The sequence below is a fragment of the Centroberyx gerrardi genome, chromosome 22, assembly GCF_048128805.1.
Source record: "Centroberyx gerrardi isolate f3 chromosome 22, fCenGer3.hap1.cur.20231027, whole genome shotgun sequence".
Taxonomy (NCBI): Eukaryota; Metazoa; Chordata; class Actinopteri; order Beryciformes; family Berycidae; genus Centroberyx; species Centroberyx gerrardi.
Window position 1 is genome coordinate 16960076 of NC_136018.1, and position 26768 is coordinate 16986843.

The window sequence follows — 26768 nt, forward strand, 5'->3', positions numbered from 1 at the left end:
GTATTTAATCATTAGCAACTGATGATAGATCTAGACCGTAGCCAGATTACATTTTACTACTTACTCACCTTCCCCTCAGTTTGCCAGGCTGCCTCATTCTGTCCAGTAGCTGAAGGGTTAAACTGGGGAGGAGAGCGCACTGGGAGGCTGAGAGCTGCGTTAAGTTACCTAGTGATACACAGAAAAAGACCAGAAATTGCCCGATTTTGCCATCAAAATGCAAGTGTAAAATTTGTCAAAAAAAGGCAGTCGCTACACCTTACGCTAAGTGAGTCCAAGTTTGCTTTTTATCATTATACTGGAGAGCAAAGATCAAGCAAAAATCACCAGAACGCTTAAAAGGATGTCTACTATCCTAAAAAGGCCTATCATGATACATAACAATGACACAATTATTCTTAAGACTATTGTTCACTTTGGTGCTTTGTACGTTGGTGTTCGTCAATACGGCTTTTATTTTGAAAACCCACACCGGAAATGGTATTTATTACTCTGTCTGGCTTGACACTGTCCACAGTGCAGAACTGGGCTGCAACATCAATAACAGCCTTCAGCATAATAGCGCTGCTGCTGCTGCTGCTGCGGGATCCTCCGGGGAGCCGACAGAAGGCGACGGCTGTGTTCCTGACAGCCTTCCGTCACCTAAAGGACCCTTCTGACTCATTACCGCCTTGCTTCATCTGAAAAGAGGGCGTTACAGGATAGAAAACAGCCTGGAAGAAGGTGACATGCCCTTCGTTGCCTGGCGCAGTCAGTGCGCCGCTCGCTGCCAGACGCGGACGAGGTGAAGCCCGGAATGGTGCGTTTACGTTTCTAATTTCCACACTAGGAGGCCCGGCTCGGTTTCCCATTTGTTTCTGGTTTAAATCTTTTTTCGGAATAACGACACTACATGCCCGATCGCCGAGCCGAAGCGACGCGAAAATGCAGCAGCACAGCGGGTGTTTGGGTGCAGGTGGATGGCCAACCTGACGGTCCCAGCCGCCGCTTCCCTCCCGTTCTGCCGCCGCCGCTGCAGCAGCAGGTCGGGCTCCGTCCAGAGCTGTGAAAACAAAACACCCCCCCCCAAAAAAAATATAAAATAAAAAAAACCCGAGTCATGCTTCCCGGGGTCGGCGTGTTCGGCACCAGCTTGACCGCCAGGGTGATCATCCCGCTGCTGAAGAATGAGGGCTTCGCCGTCAAAGCGCTGTGGGGCCGGACCCAGGAGGAGGCGGAGGAGCTGGCCAAGGAGATGAACGTGCCGTTTTACACCAACCGGATCGACGACGTGCTGCTGCATCAGGATGTGGATCTGGTCTGCATCAACCTGCCTCCGCCTTTGACGCGGCAGATCGCTGTCAAAACACTGGGTGAGTCCTGCTGCGGGGCGGCGGGATGGATGCTGCCGCCGCTGCTGCGGCCCTGGCGTGTTTGTTGTGGCTGTGATGTGCAGGCCTACTGCTGCAACAGGGGAGGTCATGCCTTCACTTGTCAACTTGTGGGTTTATTAGTCTGCAGTGGAACAGACGTGCAGCCAAGTCAAGGTGGAGTGTGTGCTTTGTGGGTAATAGCGGGTGTGGCTGCTGAGGATAAAAGGATGATTTATGTAATAACCAGCTTATCTTCTCGTTCATGTCAACAAGTCTCCTTTATTCCTGAAGTTGTCCTCGTGTCTGACTTGTGTGTAGGTGAGGCTCAAGTCAAGGTGGAGTCAGGCATTAACTCTATAGTGCATGCCATTGCTGCCTAAGTGCTCTTGAGCAAGGCACTGGACCCCTGTCCCTGCGTGTGTGTGTGTGTGTGTGTGTGTGTGTGTGTGTGTGTAACAAAGAAGCATATGCAATTCCAGTGACCTTGTGCAACATGGCCAACAAAATAACCTTCATTGGGAATTAAGTGTGTTGCTCAAGGGCAACAGCCAGTAGCTGGAGGAGGAGAGAGAGCAGATTTCCCTGCTGGTCCTGGTAAATTTGAACTGGTGACCTTCTGTGATAGGATGCAGTATGAATGTCACATCATGCTGAAATTTGTCTTGCAGTAATACTGTACTCGCATCTAATGAAGAAAGCCTCTTCTAAAACTCTGAATTGGATCTGCATCAACAACTGCATGCAATATCTAACCTGCCCATGACTTACTGATACAGCAGGTCCACCTAATGGAATCAGGAGGCTGATGGACAAACAGACCTGAAGGGTTGGATGTGGCTTAAGACCAAGTACAATGACAGTTAATTTTTGTGGGGGCTGCCACTGAAAGAAATGTCTTGGTCAAAGCCTGAGCTTAACCTACGTTAGTGAAACTGACAGATGCAGAAGCCCAAGAGAAGAGGCCTGAATGTAAGAAAAGAGAGGGACACAAAGAGAGAGGCTGTTCTAGTTTAAATCTGGAGCAGTGTGGCTTATTTTGGAGATCACATTTGGGAGCTGTGGAGCCATTTTAAAAGAATGGTGGCAAGGGTAACCGGCTGCAGCCTGAGCTCTACTCCAAAAGGCTTTATTTGCCCTACAGTCTGGCAGCAAACCTCGGTTGGCGAGTAAGCGCAAATAAGTCAGGGCTGCGACTAAACAAAAGGGTCCAAAGATGCTTAACGTGAAGGGAGAAACTGGGTTATGTCTGAAAACACATATTGCATCCTACCTACAAAACAGTATGCAGTGGGAATACAGAAAATCAACAAAAATAACACATAAATGTTGATTCATGTTGTAACAGCAACACCTGTAGTGGTATAGCCATAGCCCAGTGTATAGCCATAGCCCAGATGTGACATCACATTTTCATGAAAGATAGCCTATTGTTTGAAGAACTATTTAGAGCTGGGAGGGACCCGGACATAATTTAATGTACATACCATATGCTTCTAGTATCCTTCCACTCTCTACAAGGAATGAAGGAACACACTGAATTTATATTTCATTTACCCCTGGATTCAACTAAAAAATCCCATTTAGATCTGTGTTTTCCCATTTTGCACATGGCACTAGTAACCTCTATTCACTGTACAATAGTCAGAAGGGTAAATCAGGGTGTATTTCAGCAGCACTAATGATCAGGCTTGTTACACCTGTTGACTGTGGAGCTGCCGCTTCACTTGTCAGTTGCCTCCCGTCACTCGTCACACTTGTAGAGAGCTGCACGACTTGACAGCAACAGGAGAGACTGCATTAGCATCAGCCATAAGTGTGTGTGAGTATGTGAAAGAGAGAGTATGTGTGTGTGAGCGAGAGAGAGAGGGAGGGGCTGAGTGAGTGTGTGCATGAGACAGCAACACAGAGAATCTCACTTTTGTACTGAGTAGGTCTTGTGACTAGGCTGCTAATTTGAATTCCTGAAGTGTCGCAACTTTCGTCAGCACCTTTTCAACTGTCATGTTGTGTTCAGGCACTAATTGAAGTTGTTTGATCGTAGGCAGGGGTCACACACTTGTTGACACGGAGGATCAAGGGCCTAAAGATGAATGGGTGATGGGCTGCTGGTCATAAGTTGCAATTAGTGAATGAGTATCTAGAAATGTGACAAGGCAATTATTCATGTCTTATGTCAATACAAGATAGATGAAACTTTAATGATCCCCTTGGGAAAAACTATGGAGTTAGAATTCCTTGTAATAAACAAGTAATAACAACAACTTTGGATGAGGGTCAATTTTGCCGATGTGGCCCTGATCTTATTCATATGTATTGGGAGTGTTTATAAAGGACCTCACTTTGGCGTGGTGGTTGAAAAAGCCTCCACACAGTAGGCCGTGACGCTCAGTGTAAACGTCTAAGCTCTGCCTCGGCATCTCGGCGTAAAGATAAGGCCACTGTGGCTCCATTCAGCTTCACACTGCTGCCTTGTTTGCTCGTTTGCTTTGGTAAATTCTGTGGAGTGGCAGTGTGATCAAATAAAAGGGACAGGCTTCAAGTGTGGTAGCCAATGTTTGTTTATACCATGACTACACTAATGTCAATACACACGTGCGCGCGCCGACGCATACACCAGCACATGCACGTACACACACGCACCTCGTGTTTGTTCTGGGCAATGTGCAACTGTTCTTTTGCAACCCACTCACTACACACTACGCACGGATAAATCCCAATTGATGGACCTTCCTTAATTTCCCTTCCACATTGATGCGTGTGTCAACGCTTCTGACAGCTGGAAGTCCAAATTTAGCTCTGTGTGAAGGTTGCACAAGCCCGCTGAGCGGCAGCCAGAATCGCTAATCATGCCCCAGTGAACTTGACTCAACCTGCAGAACAGCCGTGGCAACTTGTCAATGGCCGTTCTTTCTCTCTTTCCTCTCAGCCCGTTTCCTCATGGCTTCATTGTTTCAGGGCCGCCTGTTCCTTCCCACCCACCCCTCTGCCTCTGTACCTCCGCCGCTGACAGCCAAGTCTGGGTCAGATGGGACTTGGTTTTAACCTGCGTGGACTGACAGATGAGGGCAATACACTGCGTCGGGACAACTCCGTGTGATTTTCAAATACTTACTATTGATTGGAACTGTTCAACCTAGGCTCGACCGAGTCAAAGACACCTAGAGCGATGCATAACGCCTCCAGGAATGTCTTTCACTGTCACCGCAGTGACTAGAAAGTCTGGCTGTGAGAGAATGCAAAAGCGACTTCCTCTTTCGTCAGGGTGTGTGAGGCGATGGTTATCTGCCTGTGACTGGCTTATTGTGTACCTCCTGGGTTAAGGTGATAAGTCTATCAGGCTCCTTCACCATAGGAATGTGGACTTAGGCATTGGAGGCATTCACCAATACTCTGTCCAACTTTAAATGATGTGTTGTTTTGCTTTTATTTGTCCTTTATTTGCCAAGCTTAGTTCCTGTTAATCTTAAATAGAGCTTTCCAGAAAGTATCAATAAAGATATATTCAATAGTTCCTGTGATGGATTCCCCCAACCTGTCTTCCCTGCTTGCCACCCAGTGCATGCTGGGATAGGTTCCAGCCCCCAGTGACCCTGAAAAGGAATAAGTGGGTAAAGACAATGAATGAATGAATGAATATTATCTAGTTTGTAGGCATATATACCAGAATTTTCAGTCCTTCTTTTTTAGAATAGCAGTTACTCTTTCTAATACCAGGGTAAATGCCTGGATGTGGAAGGCACTTGCCAAATATAATATAAAGATAATATTTATCTAATGTAAACTCAATGGCATTTATATGTTGCAGGTAAAATGCACCTGTAGTGCAACTGTCTCAGCTAATTTGGAATGCCTTTGTATAGTAACTGCAACTGTAGCAAATGGGTAACTGACATAATTCAATTAAAATGAGGTGTTTTTTGGCTCGTCTAGGCCAACTAATACCCTTTTCAAACCAAGGAGCACCAAATAGATATATTTTTGGTGTGGGAGAATTGAATGCTAACCCTAAACTAATGGACAGAGACCTAGGAGGATAAAGGAAAAACACTGGTGTGAGTCAGAGGCGTTCCACGTGTTGTTCAGGTTTTTCCCGAGTAGGTTCGTCCCCTCAATCCAGCAAACTTGGTCCCATTACAGCAAACCAGTCATTCTTGTTCAGCCACATCTCTCTTTCAATAGGGATTTCTTTCTGCTGGTTTTTTCCTTTCCTCTTTCTTACTACTATGGCATTCCTGAGGCGTCTGATGTCACACGGGCTTTCTCACTGCATTCGGTGTGTTGGGAAGCAAATGCCAGAGGGAGACTGTCTGCTCCTGCACAAATACACACACACAAATACACACACACACACACACACACACCGTTCTGCTTTCAAAGACAGACTCGTGTGAGCCCCAAGCGTTTCTTGGCCCACAGCTTGTGAAAGTGCTATTTCTTAAGCCAGAGAAGATTTGAAGCTCCTTTGGTCTTTTTTTTTTTTTTTGCTAGATCCATTGGAATACATTAGCATTTCCAATGCACTCAAGGCCTGAGGAATTCAGACTGGCTGGTGTGTCAGAGCCTAAATATACACTATGATAAGTATGTGAGAAATTATGTCTCTCAGTAATAAAGTGCTGCTGTAGAATGACTTCAGATCTATATTTCACCGTGGCTTAAAGCAGTGGCTCTTTGACGTTTTTAATGTGCGAGCTGAGTCTCTCTCCCTGAGATCAAGGCTCATGAAAAAATACAGCTAATCGTGTCATGCGGGAAACCTAGAAGATATGAAGAAAAATAAGAAGGGTGGTGACCCATTTTATTTCTCGTCTTATGGTTTACAAAATCTCGGGCTATTCACATTTTTTTTCATTTGATATTCAAAAAGAACTTGGCCAGGAATGAAAGTAGTCCAGGTGAAAATGGATTGTATGTTTGGCTCTCTGGTAGTCACCATACAAAAAAATGTAGCCACTGCTAATGCTAAAAGGATGGGAGTCATGACATGTTCCCCATATGCAAAAAAATAAAATACACATACACTTCAGAATATGTTTACAGATATGAAAATATGCAAGCAATGGCCAAAAATTAATATCAAGTAAAGGAGTTATCAATTTAAGACGATAAACAGGTCCTTGATGAGCGTTTTCCCCACATTGTCCCTGCTGTGTGTGGTTGAGCCTGCAGGTTGTGTGTATGTGGGCCAGATGCTGTGAGAGAATCTGAGAACTCAACTAAAATGTAACATGAGCAAGAGTTTCAGGTGCTTTCCCTCCTTTATGCAGTTTTGCTTTGTACATGGAGGAAGTCGTGGGAGAGAAGAAGACATTCAAGCTCAGGTCTGTGTGGGTAAACACACACATACACACACACACACACACATACACACACTCACACCTCTGCTCATCTATAACTGAACAAGTGTGTGTTTTGAGTGAGAAGGAAGTCTTTTCCTAGTAGTTGCTCCCACTTCTTCATTGACGTTTGTGTAAAATCCCCTTTACTAGTTCATTCCATAGTTTATTTGATTGTGAAATGAAATAAGAAGTTCTGTTATTACATGAAGTCAGTGGAACAAAACGCATAGGGGTTGAAAAGGTCAGCACTGTATACTGCAATTACGACATATCCAACATGACTACACATCTCATATGCTGTTGAATGGGTTTTCTCCTTCTAAATGAGTATCAGTTTGATTTCAAAGAGTGTTTATTGATAGGTCAGGGACAGTTATCTTTCCCTCAGATCATTTTTCTTCATTGGAAATGTAGATAATTAATTGGATGGATAGATCAGACAGATAAATCAAAAGAGAAATACACTTCAAGCTGTTGAAAGGCTTCCTTACAGGCTTCCTAAGGCTAAAATTAATCTGATCTCTCTCTCTCTCTCTCTCTCTCTCTCTCTCTCGCTCTCTCTCTCTCTCTCTCTCTGATATCAGTGGTAGAAGCTATCAGGTATCAGGTCAGCGTGCACTGAGCCGCACAGCCAGACGCTTCCTCATCCCTGCTGACTGGACCAGCCGTCTAAGAATAGCATCTAACGGTCATCACACACACAGATAATATTTTGAAGCAACGTAGATGGGCGATTTGGGTAATTATGATCGCTAACGGTACATATTACAGGGGTGTGATCAGGATTGGAACATAGGAAAGTGGGACAAAGAAACAGGGGAACAGTATCCCCCTTTAGAAATAAATGGGAGTTTCATGTGCAAAAGCTTGAGATTCTGAAAATGAAAACTCACATCCCTGATATTAATGTGTTACAAGAAACAAACGTTTAACAATGTTGTTTTCCCCTTATATTTTTGTTCGATATAGCCCACAAACTCTCCCACCAAAGGCAATATTACCCATTTCCAATTGCTTCGTAAAGTTGCCTTGAGACTGGCTGCCACACTACAGGATGTCGCCCAGATTAGTTTATTAATTTGGTGATTTCACACAGAAGATGATATCAGAGAAGGCAGTGACAAGATAAATTGGATTAAGGCGAAAAATTGGATTAAGACCTCAAAGACGGTGAGGTTGATAATTCCTCGGCATGACTGTATCTTGACAGCTCGGCCGTCATGGAGCCTTTGAATTGGTTTATGAAATCCTGTAGTTTACTTCCACCCTAATGGAAACCCCCTGTGATGAGCTGTCGCACGTCTCATGGTGCACTGAAGTCATCCTCCTCTGCAAAGGCCAGTGGGTGGTCATCAGAAATGAATGTGATTACAAGGGTTGTAGCTTCTATCCCAGTTAAGGTGCAGTTTGGGGGGTTTTATATGTATTTGTGCATGCGATTCATCAGTATCCCTGTATATATGAATAAGCCAAATATTATGACTATGGTAACTGACTCATTATGACTCACCCAGACTGTAAAAACCAGCAGTGAACAGAACAAAGTGTCTTGCCTGATTAAGTATTCTGGTGGATATGTGTATATAACAGGTATCTTTTATTTATTCAGGTTTCTCATAATCTGGATAAGAGTTTCTGAGGGTTACAGTAACCAACATAATGAAATTTGCACGCATTAACTTATAAACCAGACTCGTTTTTTTAATTGATATGCATTGAATTGTGCTGTCTGTTTGTTAGCACTGTGATGAGCTCTCAGGCACCTGCTCCGGAGGGCCACCCAAAGGCGCAGCGCTATTTATAACCTCGCTGCAAAGGGCAAGCGGGCGTCATCATAAATGCATGTTCCCACCGCTGACGCTCTTATGCAACCGCACTTCCGACCGGCGATGAAGCGCCTCGGTGGCCCAGCTGAACTTAAAGGGCCAGTTGACCCGAATTCGCCGATTGCGTGACGCTCTTCCTAGCGTGCGGGCAGAGATTAGAAAATGGTTCTGTAGTCAGCTGTTTTGGGAGTAAAATTAGATATCAGTCATTTTCAGGGAACTTTCCTGGGTGTGACATTTGTAGGTGAGAGTTCAGTTTTTCTAGCGGCGCTCAGATTAGGCCAAATTAATATGTGTTATGTGTTAAAAAATGTCCTTTTTATGAAGCTAAAACCTCTTTGCCTAAACCACTCGGCCCTTTTGAACTTACAGGACTGAGATTTCTAAGATTTTACATAAGAAAGAAACAGAATGGTCTTAACAGTAACATTTTGTCCATTGAACAAAAGCGGGCCATTGCTAAAAAGAGCAAGTCAAATAAAGGTTAAATCAAATTTCCTTCCGCTTCTGACAAATCTGACGGATAAAAACTTTAACCCCAAGGCTATGTTTTCCCCGGCTTCATACAACTGGGCTTCACAGGACTTTCCAAACCTGAACGAATGGCCCTGGCAACTATATTTTCTTCGGTGCGCTTTCCTTTGTGCTGGTCAGTCTGATGAATTAAGGCTTTTGGGTTTTGGTTCAGGCGAGTCAACAAGGCGACCCCGTCAACTCAACGTCACCTATAGGAGAATGCCGCCGACGGAGAAGAATGGCGCCGTTCCCAGGCCTTCTCTCTCAGTGTCGGCGGTTTGCTTCCCACTGGTTCATGTTCGTGTTCTCCTGGACGCCCATTAACATGCTAATGACGGCGTATGAATGAGTGTGTGAGAGAGAGAGAGTGGAAGGGAGAGAGAGAGACGGCGAGAAACACCGAGTAAGAATAAAAAAAAGGAGCTTGTCTTCCTGTGAAATTGGCTTTGTCTGTCAAATGAATGGCTGATGGGGGGGGGGGGGGGGGGGGGGGGGGGGGGCTGAGAAGTGAGCATTCCTGAAGAAGAGGGGAGAGTAGAAGACCCCCACTTCCACTAGAGTCCTGCCTTTATTCTGCACAGACCCATGAGGAACTATTTTGCGGTGTTGGACTTGGGGTGGGGTTGGGGGCTTTGGATGAGGAACCACATTGTATTATTAAGTCTGGGGCCAAAGGAGGGGCAGGCATTCAATGGGGAACTATTTTTATTATTACATTTGAAGGATGGGGTAGTGGGCAGGCTTTTGATGAGGAACTATTTTCTGTTATTAAATTTGACATGGCTTTCTGTTATTGGGTCAATCTGTATGCATTTGGATGAAGAACTGTTTTAACTGGAATCTTATTTTATGTACAACTTGACAACAACCTGACTCTTTTCAATTGGCCAATGGGATATGAAAAAGTAAAACACTGTCAAATATCTTATTGTAAGGTTGCTTTTAAAATGATGTGACATTTCAGACATGGTTTGCTGGTTTAGCTTAGTTACTATTTTTCTGAAATATTTAATTTTAGTTTTGTTTTTTCATTTCAGTTTAAGCTGTAGTGTTTTATGTTTCATTGACCTCATTAACCCTCATTTCCGTGTTAAAAGAGGAAGGCACATGTTCACACATTTGGAGTCCTAGTATGAGTCAGCAAAGGCAGATGTGGCTTTTACTCATTTCTAGATACTGTGGTTCTCATCTATACTCCACTCTTACTTTTGCTTTGACCGAAAGACTTTTGAATAAAGTAAAATTTGAATATTTTATTTCTGGTATTTTGGAGGCAGGGAGGATAGTTTAGTTTCTTCAGTTTGGTTTCTTCATCATACACTCCAGTTAGTGTTCAGTTTTAGAGTTAGTCTTAGTTTTTGGTCAACTTTGTTGCTGTTGTTCATCAGTGGTTATTATTCATGTTATCACATGCAGCTTTATTAACCATCATGCCCACTCATTTCCCACTCATAAATATTTGACAGGATGAGACAGTTGTTAAGACGCACCCACTCGCAATTGGGGTGTGTGTGTGTGTGTGCGTGTGTGTGTGTGTATGTGTGTGCATTACTGAGATAACACTGACATGCCAAAACAAAGATACCTGCATGATCAGTTGGGGAAATCAGTTGTGAAATATTCTCAGTAACCCAGAGACAGTAGACGGATGCTTTTAGTTGTATTCTCATGTTACATCCCAATATGTATTTTACATGCAGTGCCCCAAACACTGATCACTTACTGTATAGTGGCTTACCAGTGAACACAGCTGGGTGTTTGTGTCATGAACTCGGCCTCTTTTTGTCCTTTCCTGATATTTATCCTGCGTATTCCCCAGGTGAGCCTGTTCCATAATAGGGCTGCTCAGATGTCCTTTATGTGCCAGTGTTCAGGAGTAGACCTGCCTGTGTTTCCTAATTGGCCATGGGGGACAGGGGACAAGAGGCAGCCGCACATACGGGACCGGGGAGACGAGGTTACCGTCAGTCGGGGCTTCTGATCAAATGACGGCTGGCCTTGCTCTCCCTCTAGGATTGACTTGAATCTTTAGGTATTACTTTTTAGGGAATTTTGTGCTTTGTCAGGTAGTGGAGAGTGACAGGAATGATGAGGACATGCAACACAGGATGGGAGATTTTAGTCCTGAAAACAGAATTGTTCACATTGTTATTATTCCATCATCACTTCGTTCTTCACTGACTGTTAAGATTTGCATGCTGCTGTTTAAGAGAACAGGCTCACTGAGAGAAGTAGGACAGCTGTAACAGGAAGTGATGTTTTGGTATACCGCAGTGTAGTGTGTCTCACTTCCTGTTGTGTGTGTGTGTGTGTGTGGCGGGTGGAAACAGTGCGTGTTTGTGTGACAAAAAGGACGCTTCTCTGTCATCTCATCTGCTTGTGAGTGTGTTCTGGGGTGAGTTGAGCAGCCTCACCTAGAGAATGGCATGAGTGAGCCAACCTGCCACTCTTTCTCTCTCTCTCTCTCTCTCTCTTTCTCTCTCTGCTCATCTGCATGAGAAGTGGAATACAATCTGTTCTACTTTGTATACCTCTGACTGTCCAAGGGGGTGGATGAATGGATGAGATACTTAGCCAGCAGGTTTTGTTCCCACCTTCCTGTCTCGTCTCTCCATTTCTTTAACTTCCTATTGGTTTGGTCATGTTTCATAAGGTTCATATTCCTCCCATTCTTGTTCTTATTTTCGCCACAAAGAGCATTCCAGCTTGTTTTCATGCAGAGCTTAGTCACAGCGCAGGGCTAAGCACAGGCATAAACACTCAGCCGTCTCCCAGTGACTCAACCAGCCGGTCAGTCAGTCAGCCACAGGGATGTGATCAGGAACACGAAGGAGCAGGAAAACGGTCGTGTCTCTGTTTGTATAGCAATGATACTTCTGTTTTTAAAAGAACTGATATCCTAAAAAGAGGAAAAATCACATGCCAGGCATGTCAACCAGCCGCCCAAATCCAGTGTTCAAGCCAGCCAGCGAAAGCCAGTAGGTCAGTAAGCCAGCCGGTCAGTCAGCCAGCCAACTAATCGGTAAGCCAGCATGTAACCCGGTGAGAACCTGAGAAACGCAGTGAGAACCTCAGAAATGAAGCGGAGATCAATCCGTATGGCAAGGATCCACCGCGGCAGTAGAATAATGAGTGCTGAGGTCAGAGCAGTAGGGGCTGTGGCGGATGGACACATGCAAACAGGTGATTTTGCATGCAGTAGCGGGCAAGGTTAATCTACTCAGCTATTCAAATGTATGCAGGCCACAACTGTCTGCTGGCATCCACAGCGGTTTTCTCACAAATGAGAGCCGTCTGATGAATTACCACAGGGCATCTGGGTAAGATAAGGTGCAGGGGTGCTTTGCATTTTTCACCTTGTTTATCTCGAACCCCAGAGACGCCACACACACACACACAGATGAATCCTTGTATTGCTGCCCTGTCTGCTGCGACCGGGCCGCAGTTGATCCAATGAGTTCTTTCCTCCAAATCAATTAGGACGCAGACAGCAGACAATCCAATAGTGGCAGAACATGAAGATAGAGATAAAGAGAGAGTATCACGCTGTCTCAAGAGGTAGCGATGCGTCAACAGTTGTCGGAGGTCATCTGGAATGATTCATGCAACGTCAATGTTGATCTCAGCCTCATGTTACTGATTCAGACTGTTACTGATTCAGACGTCAGACTGTTATGTCCCATGTCTCACTAGTCACCAGTCATTCTAAATGGGCTGCATTTCTAGCAAAGACTGTTTAGACAGACAGGAAACACTTTTTCCCTTTAGCTATGATATCAGTGACCCCAGTGAACATCAGCTTGTGACCTTTATGTGTTAAACTTAACTGCTTTTAAAGTATAATGTGGATGAGGAGTAGTGTGAAATATGTATCACTTTTCTTTGAATTACCAAATAAAGACATCAGTAGCGCTTTCCTCCTCCCTTCTATGTTTATTGCAAACTCTTTTTCTTCTATTTTGTCTCCAAATTCAATCTGTCTCTCCACTCTTGCCCCCCCCCCTCCATTTCTCTCCATCCATCTCCTCCTCTCTTGACCCTGCTGGCAGAGAGAAGGGGGGGGAGTTCATCACCATGTCAACAATCCCGCCTCAACCAAGCATCTGTGTCGTGTTTTTTTTTTTTTTCTCCCTCCCTCCTCCCCCTCTTCTTCGCCGAATAAAATAGGGAAGTTCATCTATAGCTGTCCTCTCCAGAAAAGCCCTGACAGTGAGGCGCATAATAGCCGGCGCACAGCTGTTCGGAGGGAGCGTCTTCGCCTTCGCCCCCGACTCGATGAAGATGTCTACATCCGTTAGTTGGGGCCTGAAGTCACTCGGCTGCCCGCGCGCCTCAGGACCTTAATGATTATTAATGAGCACTTGCCGTCTTTTATTACAGTGTCAACTCATTGTACGAGTGTTTTTTCTCGTAAAGACTGTATGCAGATATCATGTGGATGTCAGTTCTTGAGGACGGGCTCGCAGCTGAGAGGCATGCCTGACGCACGCTGGTACATTTGCTCCCGGGCGCAATGAAGACACAGTTCACTTGTCACTGCTGTTCACTGTGGAAGTGCAGTCAGGCGTATGAGGAGCGGGGGGTTGAGCCCCAAGTCCTGGTGATTTAAGTAATTTGAGAATTGAATAAAACACTGGATGTGGGCAACATTTTAAATCCCCGGTGTGAACGATGACATTGATTTTTTTCCCCTTTTCTGTAATTATTTAGGAGCTGTTTGTCTACACTGTTGCATATGATTTATTTATGGCTTCTTTAAGGCTTAAGGCTCTATATCAGATTTTTGATTTATTACGTTTTTGTCTTCTTTTCTTCCTATTCTCTTTGTAATTTGCATTATGGTTAGGCTATGTCTTGAGTGGAACTATAAAAATGTTCATGCCTATTGCATGTTTCCTTTGCTCTGTATAAAGTCATGCCCACTGCGTCATCAATTATCCAATCACAGGAAGACATATGTATGTATGTATGGTACTGATGTTCATTTGTACCCTGATCCTGATGAAGACCAGATCTGGTCGATACGCGTTGATCATGTTTTTATTGATGTAGCCTTTTGTATCAGCAGATGAGTGCCTTCATTTTTCTTACTTTTGGATAGGGACTAGTAGGAAATGTCCAGTGGGGCCTATTGTTGATTTAACATTATTTAACCTGTTGTCTGACCTTATGTCCAGAACTTTGAGATTGTTAAATCAAGTTTACAAATATGAAGTGGAATACCTCTTTTTCTTTCTGCCTCCTCTGTTCTCTGCCGTCTCATAGTATGGATGTAATACGATTAGGAACTGAATGAACGGTCACGTGTGGCAAGTCATGTGCTCTTTACAGAGGTTGAGTGTGTGTGTGTGTGTGTCGTGGCTGTGCGTAAGGAAGAGGTGGAGATTAACGGAGTGTGTGTTTATGCTCTTAAAGGGGTCAGTAACTAGTTTAGAGCCTGCATCCAGCATTAGCATTCAGAGCATCTTCCTGCCGCCTCCTTCATTCACTCGTCTGAAAGATGCCCTTCATGGCCCCCGACAAAAGCTGCCAGAAAAGACGGGTCGAGTTCACTTCATGTTTCTCAAAGCCTGACTTGTCCCGAATGGCCGACTCCTCACCTCTGATTGAGGATGACGGCGGCTCCTTTCCTTTATTGCCTCTGCATTAGTCTTTACTTTATTCAGATCTGTAGAGAAGTATAGAGAGGAGGATGGAGAATGAAAGGTGGAGCAGGACTCACCAATGTCTTTTCCTCTCTCGTCCCCTTTACGGTTCTCTCTACATATATTGTTGTCAAATGAATTATGATAATGATCATTGTTATATTCTATAGTCCCTGTGAGCTGCTTTGTATCGGCATAATTTATGAGCTTCCTCCCCCGCTGGTTTTGATGTATAACTTACTGTGGCCAAAGGCTGTCACCAGAAAATTAGAGCAGTCACGGCACCATTTCTATGGGACAAAGAGTCAATTACCTATATATTATTGATGACAGCTGGCAGCCTCAGTTGCTGTTGTTCAGTGCAAGTTTACTCAGACATGTGAGCAGTGTTGTGGCCAATTACTCACACGTTGGTGGGCCCTGACAATCATTTTGCCCCCATTCACAGTAGCCTATAATGGTCTGACATTTATTCTGCCACGCTAATTAATTGGAGAGCGTTCTCAGGAATAAGCATGGGTAATTTACGCAAACCAATATAATAAGTCCCAGCCCCACGCATTCATTAGCATGAAAACAGGCTGAATTGCTACTTGAAGCATCTTAATTTGCCAATTACAGGGAGAAAAACATGAATTATGCCAGGTAGGTCTTTTCTGTTTGACCTGTACCTGACCAAGGCAAATAAAGGCCATTCTGATTGTAAAATGCAAATGGCATGAAAAGCATTATAAATGACTTCTTTGTGTGGAGGCAGACAGCTCTGTCTTTGGCAGCCATGTTTTATTTGTCTCAGTTGTGCATGTAACCATACAGGCTGTGGGGGGAAATGTGCTGATTAGGATGCTGAGTGTGTGTGTGAGAGTGATTAGGAAGGAGGCGGTTAGCAGTTAATTGGGCCCTGGAGGGTCAGTGGGGGTGCAGGTGGAGGCCTGATCACACACAGACACCTACAATGGCCTTTTGCATATGGTGTGTTTAAACAGCAGCAGGGTAACACTGATAGGAACTGCCACAGCAGCTAAATGGTGATGTTTAGGTTAAGATATACAGCATTTTTGTTTCTTCGGCAAGAGTGATATTGCAACCTTTGCTACTGGTTTTTGGGGTCTATTAGAATTTCAAGAAGCCATAAACTAAAGCGGGTAAATATAGTTATAACTACTACTTTCCTTGCATGCTTTTGAAAATCTAACAAAACTGGTTTGAACAGAAAGTGGGTCTAGGAAAAGTCAGGGAGGAACATTTTGAAAGCTGAAATCAACTGACTGCGGTTTGGCCTCTCTAGTGTATCTTAGTGTATTATCATGTGCAGTGTGGCTGTACTGACACACAGCCTGCTGTGCGCACTCACCCATCATTAACGCCACTCCTTGCTTTTTAACATGTGCTTTTAGTGCATGCATTAGGAAACATGTGGCCACGCCGTGCTGAAGCCACTCCTTTGGTTACTCTCCATCTCTGTAGTAGCCAGCCAGCCAGTCTGGTGCAGGGGTTAATGGCAGCACTTTAACACATTTAGGAATGCTAAACTCCTTGCAACTCATGAGCATTAGCTGAGGGGGAAAGCCGGTTAAGTGAGACTAATGCGCTTCATCATTCATACTTGCAGGATCCACTGTGTACTAATGGACCAGGAGCAACAATACAGACACACTCACCTAAATGCAAAATGTTTGGATGCAGGATCTGTTGTTTGATTAATTGCATGTGGATCTGTCCATCCCCCCACTTTCTCCTGTCAAACCAGTCAAACACCACTTGCTTAGGACTGAAGAAGCCTGTATTACATGGTCAATACTAAATTTGAACATGGCCGATTTTAAGGAAACACTTCTTTGTGAACATTTTGACCAAAACCTCTCTTAAATGTCTCGAGTCAAAGCTCTGTATCTGTTTGTATTTAAATGTGTTTGACTAAAGGGCGGCTTTCAAACCTTTACTACCTTACTTCACAACAGGTGAGTCCATGCCTTAATTCATCTAACAGCAAATACCAATGAATTATTGATACCATTGTCTTTCCACGCTATAGTCACCTATTCCTCTTTCTATGAAATAGACTGACCAGGTACATCTGGATGAAAGCTGGAAGCACTTGGATTTTACCCATTAAATCCTCCCATTATCCAAATTAAATCCCAAATAAAACCCATTAAATCCAAATAAACATCAACCATGAAGGTGAGGTTTAAATGAATGGGAGGAAACAATTGAAACATGGATTGAAGAAAAGGGGTTGCATCTCAAAATCCATTTTTTTTACATTGCGTGTATGTTCCTAAATAAAATGGAAAAAGTAAAGCAGTTTGTCCCTTTCCCTCTGCTATCCAGAGAGGCAACTTTTCAGTTCTTTTGTTTCAGCTGCAGGAAAGACAAACACCACTCTGCCTGTAGAGATGTGTTCATCCATCACTGCTATCAAGGTTGCTATTTACATGCAAATTTCAGACTGAGCGCGCATGCCAGTCACACAGTAAGGGCAAATTAGTCAGCAGGAAGCTTGTTTTCTTTGATTTAACATCCGGCAAGAAAGCTATACGCTCGTAAGGATGTCTGGTTCCCCGTGTCTGCCGCTCCCTCCCTCCCTCCTCTTCCTCTTCCTCGCTTTGTAATTGCTTTAAGCGAAATTTCATTTGGGATAATCAGCAGAAAGAAGAGCCGGGCCTGTTTCTCTGGGTCTCTGGGTGTCTGCTCCTCTGTCCTTGTTGCCTCCCAGGTCAGCTGATGTGCATACTGTCCATGTCTTTTTGTTGTGAAATACTGCATGTGATCTACTGTCATACATCACAGATTTGATTCATCATGAACTTGATTTTATATGAATGTGAGATTGTTGTCAATGCAAGGTTCAGTTCACTTTCAGTTCACTATTGCTTTAAATCAACACACCTTATTACCTTATTTTAACCATTTACTATCAAATCAATCAATACACAATGTAAACAGAAACGATAATCCATTTTCAGGAAAATCTTCATCCTGTATTGATTGAAGTGAGTGTGAATTAAACCCAGCTCTGCTTGGCATGGCGGTTACACCTCAGCCTTAGTCCATAACTAATGTTCCATTACTAATAGAGACTTAAATATTACATGTTTTGCCTTTTCCTCTTCCATTGGAGAGAGCTAACATCCTTCTGTGTGGAGAAAACGATTCCCTTCCAAGGCCATTTGCTGCTCAAGTGTCTTTTTCCACTGGACCCTCTGTCAATCAAACTTGAGAATATTTTGGCTTTTGTTATCAGCCAGACCGCACAAAGCAGCCCGGTCTCTCCTATCTGCAAGGATAGTGTTTCTTTGAACATTTGGAAATGTCTTGGCTGATTACACCCTTATCGCGCGGTTGTGTGTGTGTGTGTGTGTGTGTGTGTGTGTGTCTGTGTGTCTGTGTGATTTTCAGAACGTTTCCGCCTCCATAGGCTTAATAGACAAAGCTAATTACTTTTCCAGTGGTTCAGTGGTGGATGACGCTCTCTGATCTTTCAGGCCCACTCACTCCCCTTTGTGTGGTCACAGCACCACCACGCACGTATTATGCATGCGTGTAATCATGCACACACCTCAGCACACACACACACACACTGGGGTTGGGCGATAGGACGAATATATCGGCTATCGGCGATTGGCTGAGTCCATCGCCGGTTGATTTTTTTGGGCGATTTTTTGGGCGATTTTTGACATTTTATTTTGCTAATTTAATGGTCTAAGTTAATGGTAAATAATTAACCTGTAAAGCGCAATTCAAAGCGTGCGCGAATAGGAACTGGCAGTTGGAGTTGGGCGCCATTATCCCGTATTTAAACGACATCACGACTCCACCCTCTCTATGACAGTTGCCTTTTCACTCCGCCTTCCAGAGTGGCGTTTAGTACAACCATAAACATAAACACACTTGATTTCCGACGTGATGCGAAGAACCAGTTATATATAACATAAATATATGCGTGTGTGTGACGGCGAGGTCACACACACGCCAGTGGCGACTGGAGCAGAGAGTATGAAGTTAGCAGTAAAGCTGTGAATGTAGCAGTGCAATGTGTGTGTCGCTGCCTGATCTCACAGCGACAGAGTCAACTTCTAGCCCGTGATGCTAATTTTCGCTATGTTCACATGACATATCGCCCAACCCTAACACACACACACACACGCACATTTTCTAGATTATTTGTTACATTTTTAGGCTGTATAAAGCGATCATATTCTCTGCAAGATAGCTGGAAAGATGGATGCATGTGTAGACGCGTGCACACACACACACACACACAGAGACTGTTTTCTAAAGCAGACAGGCAGTTAAGTGACTGAATGAATGTACTGTTCTGCTCTTCCCTATACAGTCTACATCCGACCACGATGCCTTGAACCTCAATGAGAGTCAATGAGTTTGTGTACAGATTTGCTGTGGCCGTGCATAAGTGAATATTCCACGGCGCTCATATGTTTTACTGTACATGTGTTGAGTTGTCAGTGAGAATGGTGGAAATCAACAGGGACCTCAGGAATGTTGCTGTTATTGTAGTCACATGTAGTCGCCAGAGAGCTCCCAGTGTGATATTATCATGATTCTCTACTACTTACTTTTTAACACAGGGATTCAGTACTTTCATATATTAAGAATCATCACTTCACGTCTCCCCAAACTCCACTTCCAGATACTTCTCCACAGTGTGTAGGAATGTAAAGGGCGTCTCCCAGATCGTCCCTCAGCCCGCCGCCTCCTCCTCCTCCTCCTCCTCCTCCTCCTCCTCCTGACCCTCGCCTTGCAGAAGCACGTGCATGTGACAGCATCGCAGATGGCTATCACCGGGATCACCACCGACCGGTTTTCCCTGGCTCGTCTATTTATGGCATCCTCGAGTGGAGAGCCTATTGTGCGGGCTGTCAGAGTGATGCGTCTGCCATCCTTGTTAATCCACCTGGTTTTCTCCCTCTGTGGTGCTTTCTCAGTCCAGCTGTTGCCATAGGGGCCGCACTGAAGAGGAATTTCACCCAATTGCAGCTTTGAAATGCGTGATCTCCGTGCCTTAGCGCTGTTCTTTATGCGCATGTGAGCATTCAGGACGGTTTCCCATAGAAACAAGAGGGGAGAGTTGGTTCCACCGTGTTAAATGTGACACACTAATGTATGGTGGTGTATGCTGGCTTTACACATATTGCTTTTCCCCTTGTTTTTTGTCAATTAGCTGACAATCTGTTAAACTGAAAGAAGGTTGCCTGCCATTTCTCCTTAAAAAATTAAGAAAAAAGATACAAAATAATACAAGAAATAGTTTGTAGTCATCCCTTTTAGGGGCTCACAAGCCAAAATGGTGACTGCCGTTACTCAATCTATGAATCAAGTCAGATGAATTGAAGTGGGTGGAAAAAGATCACTGTTGCCAAGGTGTATTTCCATTCATAATGATAAAATGTACAACAATAAACAATGAGTAATTACATTCTACGTACTGTAGCTCAGCTGTCAGCTGCGCCCTCGCTTCACCCTGGCCTGACCTGCCTGTATAGCCGGCACTTCCCGTCTTTCCTTCCTTCCTTAGCATTGCTGCTTCTGTGCACAGTCATTAGAGGTGTGTGTGCACAATACCTTGTGCATTTGATGGTGTTCATGCGTGGATGTGTGTGCATCACCATCATTAATTCCCCTCTGACACACACACTCACTCCAAGCCTTATCTTGCCCCTTCCAAGGCCGTGCTCTGTGTATCTGGTGCAGTGGAGATTGGTGTTCATTAGAATATAGTGCAGCCATGCAGCAAGGCTCAGGTGATTTCTGTGGCAGCGAGCCGAGAGGAGAGAGAGCTGGCCTTCACCCATAATGATGCAGCTGCTCTCTCTTGCCCTTTCTTTGTCTCTGTTTCTCTTTCTCCCTCTCTCTGTTAATTTCTCTCCGTCTGTCTGTCTGTCTCCCTGTCTCCCTTTTCCTTTAAAGAGGTGTAACCAGTTCGTCCTGCTGGTGTTTTAGGAGAAAGATAAGCTAGACAGGTGTCTATTGAAGGCGAGAGAGTCTGACAATTTAATTCAAATTCAAATATGATTTACTGGCATGATGGGAAAGAAACCTATGTTGCTAAAGCAATATAGCATCAAGTAAGGCAATATCACAGTAACAGATGACTAGTGCAATTAAACAAAAATTAGTAAATATCACTGTTATCAGCTATAAATATTAAAGGTGCTCTGTGTAGCTTTTTTAAACATCAATACATCATTGTCATATCAATTGTGATACCTTGATATAATCACTGTAAAAAAAATGAGACCATGGTCGAGATGATTGATAGCCTCTATCTCACATCAGTAGTATCGTTAATGCTTGTGTTTCTCAAAAGTAAGACTACATTTCCCATAAACCCAGGATGTTGCTACTTGGCACCTGTTTCCCTTCCTGGCGTCGCTCCATTTGATTTGAAGAATGAGAAGAAGGATGATAGGTGATAATTGAAGATGTGATTTTTCCATCAATCAAACTCCCAATTCAGATTTCCTGCCAAATTTGACCTGGTGGCACTGAATATAAAATGCAGTGTAGAGGCTGCCAATCTTCACAGTAATTAAACTAATGTCTCAAACTTAATATGGTAATGATTTATTGATGTCAACATGTTACATGGAACACCTTTAATAAACATTCAGTAATTTAATTCAATTCTGTTCCATTCAATTAATTATAATGCCTCTCTCTCTCTCTCTCTCTCTCTCTCTCTCTCTCTCTCTCTCTCTCTCTCATTTTCTGTCTCTCTCCCCCATTTCTACTTACTTACCTCCACCAGAATAATGTGAAAGGGATAACAGAGTCAGCGTACACTTAGCTATGATAGGAACGTCGCCTTCTGTTTGAGGAGTTGTGGGCCTCAGGTCTCTGAAACGGCGGGATGTGGTTTCAGTCAGCGAGGTTAGTGGATTCTGTCTGACAGCATGTCAGAGCTCTGCACATCAAAGACACCTGAAGGCACGCAGGGCGGTCTACCACCATTCACTGCTGCTGAGGGCAGCGCTTCACCTCAGCACGGAAATCAAAGAGCCATGTACAGGAACTGTGGTAGGGTACCACCTGCTCTGCAAAGTGCCTGTCTGTTGCCCTGCACCGTGGATGAGATACTCCATGCTGCTATTTGTTCTCTCTATTTCTTTATCTTCCTTCAAAAATAACTAGTTTCACTATGAAATCAGAAGGAACTGTAGTGTGTCTGTGGCACTCAATAGTAAGTTTATAGTGATCTTGCGGTACTTGATGGCATTTTTATTTCCTATGTTATCACTATAATATTCCTGTAGGGACTTATAGTATGTCTGTGGCACACAATAATGAGTTTCCTTATAGTATTTAATGGTATTTTTTATCTCCTATGGTATCACTATGCTGGTAATATTGCTATAATATTCCCATAATATTCCCAGGGACTTGCCTGCATAGCGTCTGTGGTACTTCACAGTGAGTTTATGTGACCCTGTTGTACTAAATGGTATTTTTTCTTTTATGGTATCATTATAATATGCCCATAGGAACCTTTGCAGTGATACTTGTATAATATCCTATAACATATTATAGATTACTATAGTTCTTTTTCTGAAGGATCTATCTATCTATCTCTCTCTCTCACTCACTCACTCACTCACTCACTCACTCACTCACTCACTCACACTCTCTCTCTCTCCCTCTCTCTCTCTCCCTCTATCTCTCTCTCTGTCTTTCCCACCCTCTCTCTCTCTCTCTCTCTCTCTCTCTCCCTCCCTCTCTCTCTCTCTCCCTCTCCCCCTCTCTCTCTCTCCCTCTCTCTCTCTCTCTCTCTCCCTCTCTCTCTCTCGGTGGGCTCTTTGAAGTCTCTAGGTTAGATATGTATATGCATTATTGATGCTGAGGGACTGAGCTGCTATGCCAGAGGCTTTTTCTGCTCCATTACTGGCCTCCCACTGGGCCAGGAACGTTACCTGTGAGTTGAGCCCCACTTCACCCCAGCTATCACCCAGTTACTGCAGCTATTTCACTAACACCAGCCCCCAGTGTGAGCGATGGCTATAACCGCTAACCCTGGTCTCTGGATAACATGGACTGCACTTGTTATTCATGCTGAGGCACTTGACCCCCACTGCTGGAAAATCACCCCAACAGCTTGATAAAGGCAAAGACAGTGTTGTTGTTTTTGTTTAACCACAACACATAAACATATGACAATTCTGTTGCAATATGTCACCTTGGTCTGACCTGTAATTGTAGCGCCCCCCTTAGGCCAGTTAGTGTAATTTTGAATATACCAGAAGACAATGGTGAGATGCATCATTCCCCCCAGTTCAAAATCCGTATGGCCTGCTGTTGACTTGAATACGACGCACATTTTGCGCATCATTCATATGCCATCAATTCATTCTGTTTTTCTTCATACTCCTATATCCTACAGAGATATTTTTACTTACTTTCATTTTACACTGCACAGTCTCAGTTTATCCCTCATTTTCTCTCTTCCTTCATGATCTCTCATCCCCTTTTCTCACAGCATCCATTTCTGTCAATGTCTTGTTCTTCACCTCTCTACTGTTGTTCTGCCTTTAATAGAGGTGTATCCTACTGCAGTATCTAATGTCACTTCACCTCTGCTTTTGGTCTACTGTAGTATCTAATGCAACTTCACCTCTCTTCTGTAGCTTTACTGCAGTATTAGATATCACTTCACTTTTGCTGTTGGTTTACTGCAGCAGCTATTGTGATTTGACCTTGCTTTAAGGTGCTTCCATCATCTATTGGACACACACACACACACACACACACACACACACACACTACATCCCCTCTCAGGTAGGCTGTTGCTGAGTATCTGTGATGACTCCACAGGCTGACCTGCTGTCTAAGCCAGCCTCGACCTTTCAGAGTGGGGGGGTTAAAGGTCATTGTTGGTCTGTAGAGGATCTGTTTGTGTCTCTGTAAAGGTCACAGTGAGAGCCTGGCAGGAGAGGCAGTACAGTCAGTGTGTCAGTACAACCTGGGTTAGCATAACACTGGATGAAAAGCCTCATTATCTTCAGTGTCTATTTAGCCCTTTTCATCCTTTTTTTATATGTTCTTGAGATTGAACAAAGCAGATATTATGTTATGTTGTTATAGTTATTGTTATGTTATGTTATGTTATGTTATGTTGCTGTGTGTGAGTGTAATCTGCTGCTAAGCATTTTAGTAGCTAGCTGAGCTATTGTCCTGTCAAGCCATCAAACTCAGTATGAGTGCCAAGATGTTAATCAGTCAAGAGTGTTTAGCATTTACCCAGAAGGGCCTGACCCGGGGCTATGCATCTTTCCAATATTTATGTGTGTGTGTGTGTGGCACAGCCAAAAGGAAGGGGAGGGGGTGCACTGTTGTGGCTTGGTTTTGTCTGCAGGGGCTGGGTGGTGGGTGGGGGCTCCCGTGGCGCTCCTCAGAACTGGGTCAGAGGGATTAATTTCCTGGCTTGGCCAGGCCTAGCCGATTGGAGCTAATGGCAGATTAGCATGGGAAGTTTCATTTCCAAAAAAGTCCCCCCCCGCCCCACAACTGGAAGTGAGGCGTCATGTTGCTTTTCACACATCAGGGGCTCAAGGACAGTGTGAGTAGAGGGCAGCTCATATATGTGGGCATACACTTAGTGTTTTGGGCTATTTTGTCTCACTCCCTGCTGACTGTGTGTGACCAGAGCAATTAGCGGACATTGTGAGTTGAGTTCACAGGGGCAAAACTGTCCAGACGACTCACGTGGCGTCACTTGGCGGGGGTGGGGGGGGGGTTAGTGGATAATTTCTGCTATTTCCATGTGATGTTTGTCCATTTGAAGTTTTGGCCTGAGCGTTGTGTTGTGCTCTGACTGGCAATTTAACTACTGTCATGCAGAGAACATCTCAGTGTCACATTGGTCAGAATAAAGAATCATCCTTTGAGAATGTAGTAAAAGCCTGACACAACTGGGAGGTTTACTTATCGAGGGTTTGGAGCCATAGGGGCATAAGTAGGTTTTTGCAACCTTTACAGGAGTGGCAAAACAAAAAAGTGGACATAACTTTGATCAGCTGTTGTAATGTGATAATGTTAATGTCATAATACACAAATAAAGAAATAGACATACTGACACTACTAAATAGGTCTACCTGAGAGCTTTTAGCTGATATATAGATCACATTTTGGCCCAAAATGCCAGTTACACCCTTCTGGCTCCACGCCATCATCATTTTCTTTTTACAATCCAATTACAATCCAGTTAAATGCAGACACTGGTAGTATTGTTTTGTGGATCAAGGATCATTCTCATACATACAGCACACTGTTTTCTCCTTTTTAAAGAAGCATGCTGTATTGAGAAAATCTATCATAGTGTCTGCTTAAAGCTAGAGCATCAGTCTGACCAAAGTTGATGTCCTTGACTCCACAAATCCATTATGTGCTATGATTCAATGTATACCCTTGGTCTGCAGTTGTGGAAGCAGTAATGAAATTGCTTGGGGTTATAAATGCTGCTGTATGTGTCCTTGGGCGAAATGGTGTCATGAGCTATTAGTAACTCTGTGTTAATGGGTCAGCCTGTCTCATGACGCGGTCAGGCCGGCCTGAAAAGCTCGGCGTCTTCCTCGCGATGCTGTAAAATTAACCGAGGCGTGTTTGCATGTCGTTAACATTACGCTCCTTCCCTTTGAGGTCTCTAATTTTCTTTTGTGTTGTGGCTTCTCCCCCTCTCTCTCATGGCATCCTAAGACTCAAACCATGTACTTGTGACATTGAAGGTTCAGGTTCAACTCCAGCTTATGATCTGTGCTGCATGTCATCCATTCTCTCTCTCCATCCATCTGTCTCTTTCCACTGTACTATCCAGTAAAAAGGAAATACCATAATGGAAGTGGCTGTTTCTCTGTCTGTCTCTCACTGCATTACTGGTTAACCTTTTCTCTTAGTAATGACGTTATCCCGGCACCACTGGACCTTTTTGATGTGTTGGAATTAAAGCATTGATTTTAATGAGGTTCCTTGAAGTGCCTACAGGCTCTCTCCCCTCCCCAGCCTCCTCTTCTCTCCTCCCCTCTCCTCCTCTACCTTCTACACTCCTCTCCTCTCTCAACCTTCTGTCAGGCCTCTGGTAATGCCAGCGAAGCCTGTCTCCAAGTCTCTGAGCAGCGCAGTCTTCAATTAGAGCAAGGCAGTCAGGACTGCAACGCCTTGCAAGCCTGCCAACACTAAAGCCCTTCTAAATGAAAATCAGGGATTCATTTTTCCCCTGGCGGGACTGAGCGTTCTGGTTATTGTTTTAAGGTTCCATATTGTCTGGTTGTGGAGATATCTTTGTGGACAGACGCATGAAATAACATGTGAGGACATATGAGGACACAATGCATAGCAGTGTACCCATTACATAGGGCTGCATGGTTATGGCAAATTCTGATTATTTTGCTCTATATTGTGATCATAATTATTAATCACGATTTCATGTTTAAGGAAACAAAATTATTTTATTGCACTTTTATACCTTAACATATATTTTCACTTTTTCATTTTTTTTTCATAGTAGCAGCCGCTAGAAACTCTTGTTTTCGCTCTTGCTGCTCTTGCTGTTATTCTTATTATGGTCCTTAATTAGTATCGAAGTATCTCCATATGACAGGATGCTCCACTTTTAGGAACTTAAACATTTCCACGTTCAGACTCAGGAGGAGGATTTTCCTCTCTAATGTTGGGCCGATGCATTCTTTTCCACTTTACTCGTCACTACGTTTTTCCAAAGACGCTCTATTTGAGGTTTCTCTGCATGCGTCTCCATCTTAACCTTCCTTTTGGTCACATGGCTACACGTTGCAAATGTATGGGTTGTGATTGGTCAAGCGTAATGGAAGCACTTGACATATCACACCAAGACTGTCAGGGGAATTGAAAATATAACACTTAAATATCACTAAATTACACAAATAGTAATCGTGGAAACATAAAATTGCAATATACAATTATCTATGATTACTTGTGCAGCCCTACTGTTGTGGGATTTGAATGGGTCCACTGTAATGTCGATATTAAACTGCTTCATATCTTTGGAGTGTAGCAGCAGTGTCAACAAGGCTTCTCTGTAATATTTCATTAACTTTTATT

The 26768-nt window shown here is 43.9% G+C and overlaps 1 protein-coding gene across 1 annotated transcript in view; it reads left to right on the forward strand.

Annotated features, from left to right (window-relative positions):
- The first annotated feature begins 542 nt into the window (after positions 1-542).
- gfod1 (glucose-fructose oxidoreductase domain containing 1) overlaps positions 543-26768 on the forward strand; it is a 29579-nt gene continuing 3353 nt past the window's right edge. Inside the window, exon 1 of the mRNA XM_071902526.2 lies at positions 543-1352. Within this exon, the coding sequence (XP_071758627.1) occupies positions 1100-1352 (253 nt within the window). The 5' untranslated portion in view covers positions 543-1099. The remainder of the gene's footprint in view (positions 1353-26768) is intronic.